The 14,806-nt window shown below is 45.9% G+C and overlaps 7 protein-coding genes across 7 annotated transcripts; 3 read left to right on the top strand and 4 right to left on the bottom strand.

Moving 5' to 3' along the window:
• Nucleotides 1-1,398: 1,398 nt before the first annotated feature.
• Nucleotides 1,399-3,456, top strand: VTP01DRAFT_4974 (uncharacterized protein; the record flags this gene model as incomplete). The annotated part of the gene is made up of 2 exons (XM_069383714.1): nucleotides 1,399-1,594; nucleotides 1,673-3,456. 2 exons carry the CDS (start codon nucleotides 1,399-1,401, stop codon nucleotides 3,454-3,456), a joined length of 1,980 nt encoding a protein of 659 aa, XP_069244388.1.
• A 284-nt stretch (nucleotides 3,457-3,740) lies between these two features.
• VTP01DRAFT_4973 (uncharacterized protein) lies at nucleotides 3,741-3,992 on the top strand (the record flags this gene model as incomplete). Its single annotated transcript, XM_069383713.1, has 1 exon — nucleotides 3,741-3,992. One exon carries the CDS (start codon nucleotides 3,741-3,743, stop codon nucleotides 3,990-3,992), a length of 252 nt encoding a protein of 83 aa, XP_069244387.1.
• A 259-nt stretch (nucleotides 3,993-4,251) lies between these two features.
• VTP01DRAFT_4972 (uncharacterized protein) lies at nucleotides 4,252-5,709 on the top strand (the record flags this gene model as incomplete). The annotated part of the gene is made up of 8 exons (XM_069383712.1): nucleotides 4,252-4,260; nucleotides 4,333-4,364; nucleotides 4,431-4,590; nucleotides 4,656-4,811; nucleotides 4,876-5,031; nucleotides 5,098-5,429; nucleotides 5,493-5,567; nucleotides 5,643-5,709. 8 exons carry the CDS (start codon nucleotides 4,252-4,254, stop codon nucleotides 5,707-5,709), a joined length of 987 nt encoding a protein of 328 aa, XP_069244386.1.
• A 239-nt stretch (nucleotides 5,710-5,948) lies between these two features.
• VTP01DRAFT_4971 (uncharacterized protein) lies at nucleotides 5,949-7,230 on the bottom strand (the record flags this gene model as incomplete). Its single annotated transcript, XM_069383711.1, has 5 exons — nucleotides 5,949-6,033; nucleotides 6,095-6,756; nucleotides 6,823-6,858; nucleotides 6,955-7,113; nucleotides 7,177-7,230. 5 exons carry the CDS (start codon nucleotides 7,228-7,230, stop codon nucleotides 5,949-5,951), a joined length of 996 nt encoding a protein of 331 aa, XP_069244385.1.
• Nucleotides 7,231-8,645: 1,415 nt separating this feature from the next.
• On the bottom strand, nucleotides 8,646-9,661 carry VTP01DRAFT_4970 (uncharacterized protein; the record flags this gene model as incomplete). Its single annotated transcript, XM_069383710.1, has 4 exons — nucleotides 8,646-8,709; nucleotides 8,766-8,856; nucleotides 8,926-9,480; nucleotides 9,565-9,661. The coding sequence occupies 4 exons, from the start codon at nucleotides 9,659-9,661 to the stop codon at nucleotides 8,646-8,648; spliced, it is 807 nt and encodes a 268-aa protein (XP_069244384.1).
• Nucleotides 9,662-9,712: 51 nt separating this feature from the next.
• VTP01DRAFT_4969 (uncharacterized protein) lies at nucleotides 9,713-9,994 on the bottom strand (the record flags this gene model as incomplete). Its single annotated transcript, XM_069383708.1, has 1 exon — nucleotides 9,713-9,994. The coding sequence occupies one exon, from the start codon at nucleotides 9,992-9,994 to the stop codon at nucleotides 9,713-9,715; it is 282 nt and encodes a 93-aa protein (XP_069244383.1).
• Nucleotides 9,995-10,787: 793 nt separating this feature from the next.
• Nucleotides 10,788-12,317, bottom strand: VTP01DRAFT_4968 (uncharacterized protein; the record flags this gene model as incomplete). The annotated part of the gene is made up of 1 exon (XM_069383707.1): nucleotides 10,788-12,317. One exon carries the CDS (start codon nucleotides 12,315-12,317, stop codon nucleotides 10,788-10,790), a length of 1,530 nt encoding a protein of 509 aa, XP_069244382.1.
• Nucleotides 12,318-14,806: the final 2,489 nt, after the last annotated feature.

The raw sequence follows: 14,806 nt of genomic DNA, 5'->3' as shown, positions 1-14,806 counted from the left end.
AAAGCGATATTTTTTCCCTCGTTATTGTATCAATGTGATCTCTTCACTGCTTACTGATGGATCTACAAAGATTTACGTTTTGCATGACCTGTCTTTTTCTTTTTGGAAATAACCACGCCAAAAGTCTCGGTTCGCGTAACTTGCATGTATAAATCTGGCACCTATCGCGTTTAAGATGTCGTAAGATGCAACCGATCAGTCTCATAGGAAGTACAATGCGCCACAGTCAGTTGCGAATGCCAAAACAGAAGATAAAGAGATACAGTGATGGGAACCAGCGACGATGGAGATTGCGATGGATCTATTTCAAAAAGTCTGTATGACAAACCGCTTTTTATTTTTTTACAGCGCGGTTGCATCAACAAACAATTTGCTGCGAAGAGGAGTACAACGTCGAAAATGCGAGGTACTGTTGTCTTTTTCGGTCTGTGGCAAAGGAAGCAAGCAAGTAAGCAACAGCGTTCACGACAGGAGATAAGAAGAGATGCTGAATGCTGAATGCCTATTGGCTTCCAAGCTTTTTCCTCCAGCGTTAAAAAAACAAAAGAGAGAGGATAGGCATTTCTGGAAAAGGTATACCTTGCACAATGCTGGTCACGATATACGCATTTATATCTGTGTTCCAACCACACGTGCGTATGTTTATCCTTTTTTTGCGTGCCACGAAGGTAACTTGCTCTGCTGCGAAAAGATATTTCCCATAACTTTCTTGTAAGCAAAAATAATGAATATACGATCTGTCGGTCGGTGGGACGTCCCCGACTCCGCATAATGCACATTGTTCCTGAAACATCAACAGCAGACGGGAATAGCATTCCGCCGTGTCCGAGATAGAGGGATGATGAGTCACTTCTATAGATGGTTCTAGATTCTGCAAACCCAGTACACTCAAACAGTACTGTGTAACGAAATGACACCATGTTTCCTGGTACGTGCTCTAATCCCGAGGAAGCCAGCCAGTTGACGTATTGAGGATCCATGTAACTTCTGTCTAATTCACTGTCTTAATCTAAACACAATCCCAGTTTGTTCATTGATATCGTCTGTTTACGACAAGGCTGCTACGTCCATTTCGATGAAAGCACAGATCCGTCAATCCGGTTGACTCAGTGCTTATTTTAGGTCTATCTTTCGATAGTTTCAGCGCTACTGTGACTAGCGCATCAGGATTGGTTGATCCGATCTAGCGGGCGAGTGAGTCACTATATGGGTTGCAAATCACCGCAGCAGCAGCAGCAGTAAGTTTAGTCCAGTGACCTCAACGTTATAAATCAGAAAGTTCACTTGCACAACGATGAAAAAATCATATAAAATAAAATCCCACATTCGGGCTGTCGTTCTTTCTTTACGCACATTCTCGTCCTATCTCTCCTGTCTTTGTAACCCTTATCAACGACGATGTCTGCTGTTCTTGTATCTAATAAAAGAAACTCTTTCCAACTGATCCTCGACGAATACATTGCTTACCTTGGCAACACTTCAGGCACCATCATTGTACGCGGGGAAGTGATATGCAACTTTGCCAAGGATACCGCGATCCAAGGTCCTATCGAGCTGGTGTTTGAGGGCATACAACGATACTATCCATGGTTCGGTACGTTTTCTTCAGAGGATTGCAAACCAATACGTCGTCGTCCGCCTTTTCTTCTTATTATTATATGATAACCTTCAGAGATCATGGGCAACCGAGCTTGCCCTCGACCGATTGAATCCAAGCTGCACGTCATTGAATTATCGCTACTCCCTCCCAACAGTAAAGGCATCATGCCAGCCGGTATCCAGCGCTTCCCGTTCGAGTTTCCGCTTCCTGGATCGCTGCCTGTTACGCTGACTATCCCAGATCGTTTGGATATCTTTTATCGCCTGACAGCTACTCTGCGCAAGTCTGTCGAGGAGCATTCTAGCCCTGCAACTTGGCTGGATTTCACAAGGCTCGGCAGGAAAAACAAGCTGGTTGCTACCGCGACGCTTCGTCTGGTGCGCGCTATCGAACCTATCCCGAGTCTAAGCAACAACCCTGCAGCACCGTATCAACGAGGATTTGAGACGATCCAAGAGGCACCTAGAGCGCCGGAGCAAAGTGAAATCATCCAACAAGGAACGCGGGAGAACGATAGCCCACCTGAACAGCAGAGGAGCAGCAGTAATTTGCCGCGTGGAAGGATGAGCCTCGATCACTACTACGCTACCGAGCAAGGCGAGCAACTCGCACAGGAGCAAGGATCGATCCATCCATCGTATTTCGGCCAGTTCCACCTTGGCTTAGCGCTGGACGAGCAGCACGACCGGTTAGCGTACTCAATGGCTGGCCGTACCATTGAAAACTACGGACGACCGGTGCAAGATATCCCTCACGGTTTACGGTATCGCTTATCGATCGATCGTACCGCCATTGCCATTGGCACAAGCGTGGGTGTCGAAGTATTGCTTGAGCCAGTGCTGGAAAACGTCCGAATCAAGTCGATCATAACCAAGATATCCGAGACGCGCGATTATACGATGAAAGTACCTGGCGACTATTTTCCAAGAGGCCAGCCAGAGACTCGCAGGCACAGCGAGACGGTTGCGATGGCATTAAAGTGGGCATATGGGTACCCTGTGGAGCACGAGGAAAGCACCGGCAGTGACAGCAGCGAAAGCGCAGGCAAGAAGAAACGCAGCGATCCATGCTCGAAACTGCTCAGCAGGAAATATCGGCATCACACTCGTATGTGGGAAGACGCGCTCGCGGCCGAGAATTGCAGGCGAACAAAGTGGGAAGGCGGAGAAGTGGACGATGGTGGTGATTACTACGCAGCGACAGCAGCAGCTGGTGTTGAAGGAGACGACTACGACGATGGAGGTCGAGGGGCTCCAGGAGAACTTTTGAATCTCAAACAACTGGACCAGCCCATCCAAGTTGGGGAGTATTTTGAGGGTCGCTTTGTGATGCCTGTTCCTACTTGCGAGCTTACGCTTCGGCCGACCATGTACAGCGACAGCATTGTTATCCGTCACTGGCTCGATCTTATTGTTACCATGCAGCACAAGGACAAGACCTTTGCGGTCAAATTATCCTCGCCTGTTCGATTACTCGATTGCCGCCTGGTTGCACCTGGTGACGAGAGACAGACACTGCTGCCACCTCCTCCGAGCTACGACGGCAACACGACAACGTCGGTCCTGCCAGAGGCATCAGATACGTACTTTTGGGCTCAGCGCATGGCTATCACACAGGACGCCGTGTGGGGTATATGCAACAATTGTCCCTGCCAGGTGAACAAATCTTCTTCGGCCTCCTCTTCTCCTGGTGCTGCCCGACGTCGGGGTAAATCATCTTCATCTTCTGTCTCATCTTCGCCCTACTCTCCTTCTTCATATTTCTCCTCCTCATCCTCTTCTTCCGCTGCTGCTGCTCGACCCCCATTGTCCTCGCTTCCCGAATGGGGTCCTCCGCCATGCTACTCTGAAAACTAAATTACAACCCCCCTCTCTCTTTTATATTTTAGTTCTTGAATTTAGTGTATTCCCCCATATATATAGAGTTTTTTCTTCTTCTTATTTTGTATGTTCCAGACCTGGTGTTCAGTTTCCACTCCTTTTTAATAACACTAATAATAAAAAAGGACTATCCTTATTATTCTCCACTTTCAGCGAGCATATATAAAAAGGGACAGGGTGCGCTCAACCGTGCATCTGTATACTTTTTTTTCTCTCTCTCCTTCGCTCTCTTTCCTTTTCTAATATCTCGACGTAATAATATGCAACTTGCCAAAGTTCTCGTCTTTTCGTCTGCACTAGCCTCCATTGCTTCCGCTTTCGAGAGCAAGCGCAGCAACTTTGAACCATTCCGTTTGGACAAGCGCCAGGATTGCTACGAGTTCCCATGCGGCCAAGGTTTCGAGTATTGCACAGAAGCCAACTGCAGAGCACAAGGATACGACGATAAACCGATCGTTCAAGCGCCGTGCATCAACGGTGTATGCTACTGTGGTTTCAGCGCAGACTTTTAATTTTTAGAGAACTCTTTTCTCTTTATTGTATTCAAGTATCGTATCTCTTTTTTTCTCTACACCTTTTGAAAGACATCACTTTGCTTCTGGTGGCTCGTGCAACTTCCAGCTGGTTGCATAAAAAAGCAAAATAAAGTTTGCTGCTGCTAATAATCCATCACTACTTCGTGGCTTGTTTACCCCGGTTGCTTCTACTTCTTGTAAAACCCCCTACTCTTTCAACGTGCTGCTACGAGCATTCTCCTCGATCCGTTCCAGAATGCCCAAAGTACGACACAGAAACAGGACCAAACAGACCTCCTTTTTTCTCAAAACCAATACTCACGATTAGTCTTCATAGGTTATTGGTACCCACAGTGGCACTTTCCACTGGTATGACGACGCGATCTTGACAACGAAGACGACGATCTTGTAGAACTAACAGCAATATCAACTTAGCGATGAAGCTCTCGCCGTGTGGATGCTGAAACAGACTGCAGAGTTTAAGGACGCTACACTTGTACGTACGCGCGACCCTCAAAAGTTGGCAGAGTGCGACGTTGTCGTTGACGTCGGCGGCGAATATGATCCCTCCAGGCACAAGTACGATCACCACCAGGTGGGCAAGCAGAATCATTTAAAAATAAGCATTTTATTTATTTACATATCACACGCCAAACGCAGCGTGGGTTCTTTGAAACTATGGATGACAAGCATAGCATCAAGCTGAGCTCTGCTGGTCTCGTGTACAAGCATTTTGGTAAAGAAATGATCGCCAATGTCCTTGGAAAGCAGACTGTCGACGACACTGTGGAGACTATTTTTGCTCGCACTTACAATGTAAGGTTTGGGATGTGAGAAGGAACTTTTTTCTTTTATTGATTTGATATGTATGTATACGCAGGACTTTATCGAGTCCCTTGATGCTCACGACAATGGTATCAGTGCTTACCCTAGCAACATTGCTCCGTTGTACAAAGTCAGTCCCACAGCACTTCCGCAACGAGTTGGCAAGTTGAACCCCAACTGGAACGAGAAGCTGAGCGATCCCGAGATCGATGTGAGTCTTCCTTTTTCATATCACAACCTTTGCAACCGACTGACACGGATCAAATTGTTGTTGTAGGCTCGTTTCCTCAAGGCGTCTGAAATGGCAGGCTCCGAGTTGGCAGACTATGTCAAGGGCCTCGCGGGTGCTTGGCTCCCTGCACGATCGCTGGTCGTTGATGCCTTGGAAAAGCGCGATCAGGTGCATCCATCTGGACGCGTGATCGCGCTCGAGCAGGCCTGCCCTTGGAAAGACCATCTGATGGAACTTGAAAAGGAGCGTGGATTGGAAGGCGACAAGAGTATCTTGTATGTCTTGTATCCGGAATCGTCTCCCGAGGGTAACTGGCGCATCCAGTGTGTGCCTACCCGCTCTGAAGGTTTCGAGAACCGCAAGAGTCTTCCAGAGAGGTAAAATGCCTATCGCATACTATTGTTGGTATTGTGTGTATGCTCACTATTGTTGTATAATAGCTGGAGAGGTTTCCGCGACCAAGAATTGAGTCAGATCGCGCAAATCGATGGGTGCATCTTTGTTCACGCCAGCGGGTGAGCCTATATTTAAACTATCCAGAAATTATTTGTGTCTAACTATATTAAACAATGGCAATTATCTGCTGCCAGTTTCACCGGCGGCAATAAGTCACGTCACGGCGTATACCAGATGGCAAGCAAGGCATTGGAAATGTAATTTAAAAAAAGAAACAATTGTTTTTCCTTTATATATTTTTATTATTAAACTTGAAGCAATTCATCATCATCATCGTCATCATCATCCTCTTGTATTTTCTTTTATCTTGCGCGCGGGGAAGGGGAGGGGTTTGGGCATACATATAGTGAAGAACAAGGGCATAGGTTTCTTTTTTTAGACCATGTACATTTTGTTGACTGCAGAAAATTTTTACTACTACTATCTACACATCTTAGAGTCTATCCGTTTTGCTGGTCGCTGCTGCTGCTGGTTTCAGGTTGCGGTGGTGGAGGTGGAGGTGGAGGTGGTGCACCTCTGTATTGACTATAGTTGCAAATTGTTAGCGCTGTTACCCATTTAACTGCAAATAAAACGGTTGTTAAACCTTGAAGAACCTGGATCTGTTGGCCACGGGTAAACATGCGGCTGGTGCTGGGGAGTCGATGAGAACGAAGAAGGCGATTGGTGTTGCTGATATTGTTCAGGCTGCTGCTGGTACAATTGAGGAAAATAGCTTGCTGCTGCTGCTGCTGCTGCTGCTGTTGGTGTAATTACGTGTTGATGATTTGAATAGATAGGATTGTGTTGTTGCGCTGCATAGGGTGTCGTATGCGCATGCTGCAGACGCGGTCTTTTGAAACCTGCGTGCTGGTGGTGCGGTGGTGGCACCACAGAGCGCGCATGCTGCTGGTGAACCGTTGGTGACGGTAAAGGCGTATTAAACTGTGCATAGTCACGTGAAAATGGCATATAAGATGAAGACGACGGCGAAGGAGTGTAGGCATACATATCAAAAGAAGGTTGTTGACCGGTCATTGTATCTGCTTGTTGTTGTTGCTGATGATGATGGTGATGCATGGATGGCTGGTGCTGCTGCGTTTGCTGTTGTTGCTGTAGTGGTGCCGGCGCCGGTGGGTGTGGCGACGATCCCTGATGATGCCGAGGTTGTGCCTGATGAAGATGCGGCGTCATTGTCGGCACGACGACAGGCTCTACTTGTTTGACAGACGGCTCGTCTTCGTCTCCATCATCCTCCATGTCAACAAACTGTTTTATACGTATGATGTCAATAAACGCGTATGATAGGAATTACGAATGGTGGCGACTACTTGCGTCTCGATTGGATTTAGTCTCACATGGCTCATTGTACTAGATTTGCCAACAGTAATGGATTTTTCGCCATGTTAGCATCGTTGGTTCCAATTGCTGGATCAGGAAACAAGAAACAAAGGATGGATGATTTACCTCGGTGTATCTCATGAGTATCTTGTCCATGTCCGTACTGGAGTACTGAACGAGTTTGCCGTTGGCATTGAAGATAATAAGGGCCACATCACATTTGCATAACACGCTCAATTCGTAGGCCTTCTTCATCAAGCCCTGCTTCCGCTTGACAAACGTGACCTTGCAAGCAAGCAGCAAGTTAGCATGTTCGCTACAAGGTTATAATGGCGAGGAAGAGGTTACCTGGCGGCCGCGCTCGCTTTCAATGGGTGCAATCTTTATTTTTCGACGACCCATCAAAAGAAAAAGACCCTTAACAAGAATCCGAGGGGATAGCGATTATAAAAAAAGAAAGTATAGCTATTTATATAACACACTCAGATTTAGAATGCCTTTTTTCTGCTCTGTCTCTTTCTATTCTCTCACCCCTTCCACGTTCTCTGCTGAACTTTAACAAGGTTAATGGTAAAAATAAACAACGATCTTCGCCCTTTTCGCTTCGAGTGCAAAGTTTATACGCGGTCAACTCTCCATGTTGACGGCGCTGACTGGTTACACAAGAACGTCCCTCTGCACGTCTGTGCACCGCCAAATGAAGGCAGCTAAAGTGTTTGTGCCACGTCATTGCCAATACACAGTAGTATACTACAACATTGTTGAAAAAAGATGATCGCTGTTGCTGTGGCTGCTGCTGCTGCTACTCGCCTCATTTCATCCGGAAAAAGAGAACCCAGCAATTACATGAAAAAATAGCACACAAGGAGTAGGGAAAAGAGAATGGCAATTGCTCATCTCTCACATGTCTCTGGATTTCTTGTATCTTTTTATATATACAGTGTGCACTTTTGAGCTAACGACGTTGAATTGGATTGGTCGTCTGAATATCATCAGATAAATAGAGAAAAGCCGGTCTTTGACTTTTTGCAAGTAGTAATGGATCAACTAAAGTTGCCCCTTTCCCAGTTTGGTTTTTCGTCAGCAGCAAATTAAACGGCATTTATGAAATGATGCCGGCTAAGCCTGCTGGGTCAACAACGTACATATGAGAAGAAGGCGGGAATTTTTCCCTCTCCTAGCAATCAAATAAAGCAAACATGCAATTTCTAGCGTGCATTTTTCCGAATAGATGCTTAGCACCGGCAACATTGACAGCTTCTCACAACACAAGGCAAAATGAGTTGCTTCTTCGGTCCATATACAGAATTGCAATTGTTGAATAAATGCTTGCAATCATAAACACACAAATCAAGAAAGTAGAAGGGTAGGTAGGGGAGAGAGAGAGGTAGAAAAAAAAAGAAGAGAAGGTGGGTCTAACTAAACGTAGAGGAAAAAAAATTAACTTACGTATGTAGAAAAAAGAAAAGAAGAGCCAGAAAGGACTATTCGCCCCTGGGCAAACCATCCTTTCTTGTAGCAAAAGGAATACTCGCTACAACAGAAGAAGAGAAAAAAAAAAGAAGATTCTACTAGATCGTAAAGAAAAAAGGAAGAGGTTGGGAGGAAGGGTATTAAAAGAAAAACACACACAGAGATAATTGAGTTGGCATGCGGTTCGATATGTTCAAAGATTGAGGGTTGCAACGCTGCAGCTGGGAATCACGAAATAGATAAATAGGCAGAGTGAGAGTGTGAGATCGAGAGTGTGAGATCGAGAGTGAGAGAGAAAGAGCAAAAAGAAGAAAAGAGAGAAAAATCCAAAGGTGCACACTATTTTACATGGCACCCATCTGGTACATTCTGTCCAGCGCTTGTTTCTGGAGCACGGACTCTTGGAATCTAGGGAGAGTATAAATAATGGCATAACCGATCAACGAGCAAGCACTACTACTTACTTTCTGAGCTGCTCATTTTCATTTGCCAATCTCTCGAGTTCAGCGAGCAAAGCATTCTGAGTGGACTTAAGGTGCTGCAAATGTTGGACAGCTATTAATTAAAGAAAAGTTAGCACCAAATTGTTAGCAAAACTTTAGATGGATATGGAAGACTCCTTACTGCGGTGCAACAAGGCAGCCTTGCTCATCTTCTTGTTCACGCAGCCGGGTAGATGCTGGCGCAGCTCTTCGAAGCCATCTTTGATTTGAGCGCGACGCTTCTGTTCAGACTGGATGTGAATTTGTCGACGCAGTTCCGCGGCCGAGATACCATCGTTTTCTTCCTCTTGGTCCGATGACGATCCATCCTCGTCGTCTTTTTGCACTCGACGTCTCTTCTTGCTGTTGGACGTGCCGTTCTCGTACGTCTCCTTGGAGTACTGGTGGAATTCCGGCAGGAAAGATTCGGGCAACTTGTTCACCTGTGCAATCTTTTCCGAAATAGCGCTTGCCACTCCACCGCTGCTGCTGCTGCCGGACGAGCAAGGCGAGCAAGACAAGAGCGGAGGCGTGTGAGCGGGAGGCGAACGTCGAGTGCAAGACTGAACCGAGTCCGCAGGACTCGAAGGTAGCAAAACAGGGTGCTCCAGTGCAGCTACTGCTGGCTGGTGGTGATGATGCGGAATGGTCATGGGCACAGCACTCATCACGCTAGGATCGCACATATAGCCTAGTCCTACATACCACCCATTAGCTGACGTCACTTTACAAACGCTTGGACCGTGAGCTGGTCCTCTTGAACAACTAATTATTTCCTTACCTGACGGGTACAACTGAGCGTCGTACGACTCGAGTTTGGGAACTTCAGAGTAAGTGGTGGGCACAATGTATTCATCGAAACCGTAGTCAGATTCCATGTTGTTACACGTTTGTTATCGATGGGGGGAAAGTAAGATGTGTGCTGTTGGTTAGTTGTTCAAGGAAAGTAACAGAGATAAGCGATGGGCGACAAAGACGTTGTGTATTTGTAAAAAGCGCGATGTCGTCGAGTGAGTGAGTGAGTAAAGGGAGCGTGGTGGGTTTTTAGGCGGGACGGAAGAGAGAAAGTGTGCTTTTTTTGCCTGAAGGATAGTAGAGGGAAAAGGCGGGCGAGAGTGTAGAGGAGGAGAAAGGAAAGATGTGTTGTCTCTTTGGACGCATGTTGACCTTTTTTTCCCCTCTGATGTAGTACAGGCTGAAATGGGGAACATTTTTTCCCTCTTTCTGAAGCTAGCCGGTATTCTACTTGCTGGAGAACTCTTTGTCGAATAGGCTGCCACCACCACCACCAGCTATCGATGTAGCAACCTTTGACGCTGGTTCTTACTCACCCACCCCCAAAACCTCCTAGGTCTCCTTCCTTTGACCTCCTGTTTCTCTCCGACCCTCCCTCTGCGGCCTCTATCTACTGTATGTGTATCTTTCTTTTCCTTCTCTCTTTCTCTCCCATTTTTCCCTTTCGCTTTCAATATGCTCGCTCGTGCCCGAAAAATGCATATTCTAAGAACATTGGGGTAAATGACATACTACGCAGTAGACTACCTGTCTTTGGGTTACTACGCCTGTCTTTTTTCCTCTCCGATAGAAATATTTAGAAAATGCAGCTATTACTCTTTGGCCACCGGTCCCCCTGAGAAGAGTGCGCAAAGAAAAAAAAGGTTATCAAAAGGCGCTCAGTCGTCGGAGGCGGGCCAAGTCCGCCTTCTTTCTTTTTAGCGGCTCTTGTTCGTTTCTTTTCCTCCCTTCCTCTGATGCCTTGTACCCATTTTTAAACGCACTATTGAGCGGACGCAGCCACGCTAAAAATGAATGGGATCGATACGGAAACTAGCAAAGATGTTATTCATTGCTCGGTATTTTAAATGAATTAGATGTCTACTTTTGACAAGTGGGTGATTTGCTGGTGTAACTTCGTTTGGATGTCATGCATGCCAGATGTATGACAAGAAGAGCCTTTTTTCCATTCAGATCGCAAAGATGGTCCGAGTCATGTTTCTCATCTTGTTACCGTCGTCTTGCTGAAAACTCCACAGCTACCCCCTTTGTCTCTGTTCTCCCGGTCCAGCTCCACACGCCACTGTGTAAATCGATTTGCGTATCCGGGTCGCCGCCCCTGAGCTTGTATCTGAGGACTAGCGCTTCGACGACAGCTGCCATCAAGCGCTGACTGGCTAGACTGCCTTGGCATGCACGGCGACCGACACCAAACGTTAAATGGTCTTTAGCATATTTCCCCTTGACAGGCTTGTCAAGAACAGAAATGTCCGCCGATGCCGCGAGAAACCTGTCTGGGTTGAATGTGTGTGGATCGCGATAACTCGTGGAATCGAAATGGATGTTATCAAGGTTCACCACCAGCGGAGTGCCATCGTCCACTCGGTACTCAGTTCCATCTATTTCGAGATCGTGGTCCACGCGGCTTGTGTGGCTGTAAATCCGGCAGGGAGGATTGAACCGCAGAGATTCCAAAACAAATGCATGCACCAGCGCCTTATCATCTGCTGCCGTCAATTGCTTATACATACGTTCCTGCAGTTCTGGGAGACTTGCCAGTCGCTGGATAAGTGTGAATAACGCAGAGGAAAGCATTTGGTATCCGTGCAGCGTCAAATGCACCAAATTGACAGCGATCTCTGCATGTGTCAGCTGCACGGGCTCCGGGTCATTCTTGGACGGCTCCGTGCGTTCCAGCGCTGCTGCAATTGATCCAGGCTTCACCTTTGGCCCCTGGAGACCTAGCACAATATCCAGAAGCTCGTTGCGCAGTCTCGTGATCGAATTCGTTCCATACATCAGCACTGATACCACTTTGGCAAACTGCACGAACGGGCTGTACCGAAAGTACCATGCAGATGTTTGGATATCCTGTGTCTTGCGGCATATCTCAATTATGCGCTGTTTGGTCACCTGATCCAGAGGTCCTTCCTGCTTGACAACCATCGCCAGCGTGGCTTCCAGAGCAACTGTATCCACCAGCTCACGCAGTTCATCGACTTGCAGCGTAGCTTCTTCCTCCTTTATACTCTCACACAGATTCCGGCTCTGTGCTTCAAATACCGGATCAAACTGTGAGACCCGGTCGCGTCCAATGACCTTGTGGATACCACGTCGTAGCCTCGCCCAATACAGGGAAAAAGTAGCTGTAAATACAGTTTTGGCTTGGTCGGACATGACCATCTCCACCGTATCGTTTGTCTTTTCGGAACGTGACGAGTTGCATTGATCGCGGTCAACAAGAGCTTGCTTGACAGCAGAGCCCGTGTTCAGTACAATCACTCGCTTCTGGACTAACGGCACAGAGATGACGCCTGAACCTAGCTCCCTGGACCACTGAGTGAATACACGCGCATATCCTCGGCGGAAGGCTTCGTATCCTTGTCCAAAGAACGGCAGCCCTGATGGACTCTCAGGCCACGGCTTCTTGTCAGTTCCATCCTGATATTTATTATTCCAAAGAAATCCTTGGACGTAGTTGGAAAGGATGTATGTGATCGTAATGGAGCCAAAAAAGTACAGAAATGATGTCCATTCCATTGTATCTCGCTCTTGGTTGTATGAGCCGCACGGAGTGTGTAAAGTTGAAATATGTGAGAAAAAGAAAGTAATGAAAAGGGGGGCTAAGCAGATGTTTCCAACGATTTTTCGACTAGGCACGTTTGTGCAATGCTCACAGCAACTTTTATGGGAAAAATCGCCATTTTCACCATTTTGTTGTGGATGCGCAAAATCCCGAACCTTATCTTTTTTATGGGACAACCACAACAATTTTTCTATGGGTCTTTCACGCGGTTCCCCTTCTAAGGGTATCTTATAGCGATTTTTTATTCATGTTTGTAGCGTTCCATTATATGGGTTCTTTACGCGATCCTTTTTATTTAAAGGTATCTTGTTCATAGGTTTTTACAATAAAAAAGGTCCTGAGATGGCGGTTAGATCAACATTTTAAGGAGGGTCTCCATCAATATCATGAGACCCCAAGATCCTTTGGCTTTTAGGGCGTTGGATCTGTATATTGTACATCTTTTGATGGTGTTTATATCGCATATTTCGCTGTTGTTTGATGCGGGTTGGTAGTGTACTCAGTGATGTTGCATTGATTTATATACTGTGTATAGTCAATGTATCCTACGGTGTATCCATGCATTCCATGGTTATTGGCTTTCCAGACACATACCTCATCTTGGTATTGATAACATAGAGTCGATGTGTTGCGACAGTCATAACAATAAGTCATTTCGTTTGTTGCTCCGGGTAATGTATGACGCTCATTTAAACAAGAGCGAAGCAGCAAGAAGAAGAAAAGGGAAAGAATAAGAGAACAAGATTGCAGCGTGGACATCAGTTGGTTGCAATTGTGTTATTGTTATCGCAACCGTGATTCCTGATATGGCAAAAAAGTCTCTATTGGGTACTTGAGTGTCACAAGACTCTCGTTAGACTTTGGAAGACGAAGATGCCGTGTAAGACCACTAAATATTTTTTGATCACATTCGCGACACATTCTTTTCCGCTGTCTGAGCACTCTCCTACAGATCGCCTTTTGCCAGCAGCTGATGGGCAGAGATGTGTCTCGAAATGGGCGGCAAGTTCTTGTAACGACGGGTAAAACTGTTCGCAACCGGCACAAGCAAAGACAAGCAAATATTCAATGTTTGGTTACAAACAAGTATGATTAGGTTGGCGTTCAATCAATCCCACTGCTGAAAATGTTACATTTTGCTGTATTGTCTTCTCTGTGATGAACTTGTAGCTGCAAAAAGGAATTAACACATGGTCGGAAGGTCATGAACGTACTCCTTACTAGCTTTGCCACTATTTTGTCCGATTTGTGTAGACGGTAAAATCAGCTCTGCCAGAAAACCATGTCAATTAAATTGTCTTTCGAGTTGTCAAAATTTACTTACGATGAATCTTTTTAAAATAATCATAAAGATTTCGCTTGTTTGCCTTATCGGCAGTATCAGGTTTCTCAGAGAAACAATAGTTACACCGATACACAAGTTTTCACTTTTTCCATGTTGCCAACGGACTAGTTGCGTTGGTGAAAGCACTGATGTTACCAAAATAGGAAGGATCATTGCTGCTTGGACAGCAATAGTATCTTCTGTCTTTAACCGCTTAATCTCGGGCATTGGCTATGTCTTTGCCAGGCAATGGCTAAATCCCGTCCCCCCAACAACCTCCTCATGTTCAGTGCCTAATTTCGATATTTGCAAGGCAATGCTATGTCTCTACATCATTAAAATAAAAGCGATACTCCAAAAGGCTCTCTAATGACACCTCGACTTTTTTTACAGATAGATTATAGTCTTTTTCGATACTCTTTTTGATAGACAAGGAAAGGAAGAAGAGCGATAAGAAAAAGAACAGCAAAGAAGGCGACTCGTCAGCAATGGCACGCTCACAAGCCACTAAGTCAGCTTCGTCAACGCCACGCTCGACGAGATGGATAAGCATCCTGGCATGAAGGGCCACTATTTGGTGATGGACAATGCTCCTATCCATCAGAATAAGGACATTGGCAAGTCATCATCTCACGAGGCTACCAATATGCATATCTTCCTCAATACTCTGCCGAACTCAACCCATCGAGCTCTTTTGAAAAGCTGTCAAGCAAAGGCTTAAGCGATCCACGTTCAAAGATACTGAGACCTTAATGACATGCATCACCGAAGCGTCTGACATGTTGCAATCCGTGCTTTTCAAAGCCACAGTACAACATTTTGTTAACTGCTTCGTTAAATGCAAGAATAAAGAACCATTGTAGCCTGTTCCAAACCAGTCTTACCACTGTCTCACGCACAATAAACACACTCCACACTAGCATTGTGACGAGGTATCCTTGGCAAAGCGACTACTATTTTCGGTGTAGTGCGACATTGATTTCCAGGTAAACGACTGTAGGGCATGCGACAAATATTATCCACCAAGTTCCTTTTTTTTTCATGAAATTAAAACTAAAACTGCGACAAGCGATTTCGGTAAATATGCAATTTGCCATTGGAAAGACAGTATATCATATT

Source organism: Rhizomucor pusillus (genome assembly GCF_041956525.1).
Source record: "Rhizomucor pusillus strain CBS 183.67 unplaced genomic scaffold VTP01scaffold_2, whole genome shotgun sequence".
NCBI lineage: Eukaryota > Fungi > Mucoromycota > Mucoromycetes > Mucorales > Lichtheimiaceae > Rhizomucor > Rhizomucor pusillus.
This window is presented reverse-complemented; position numbering and strand designations above follow the sequence as displayed.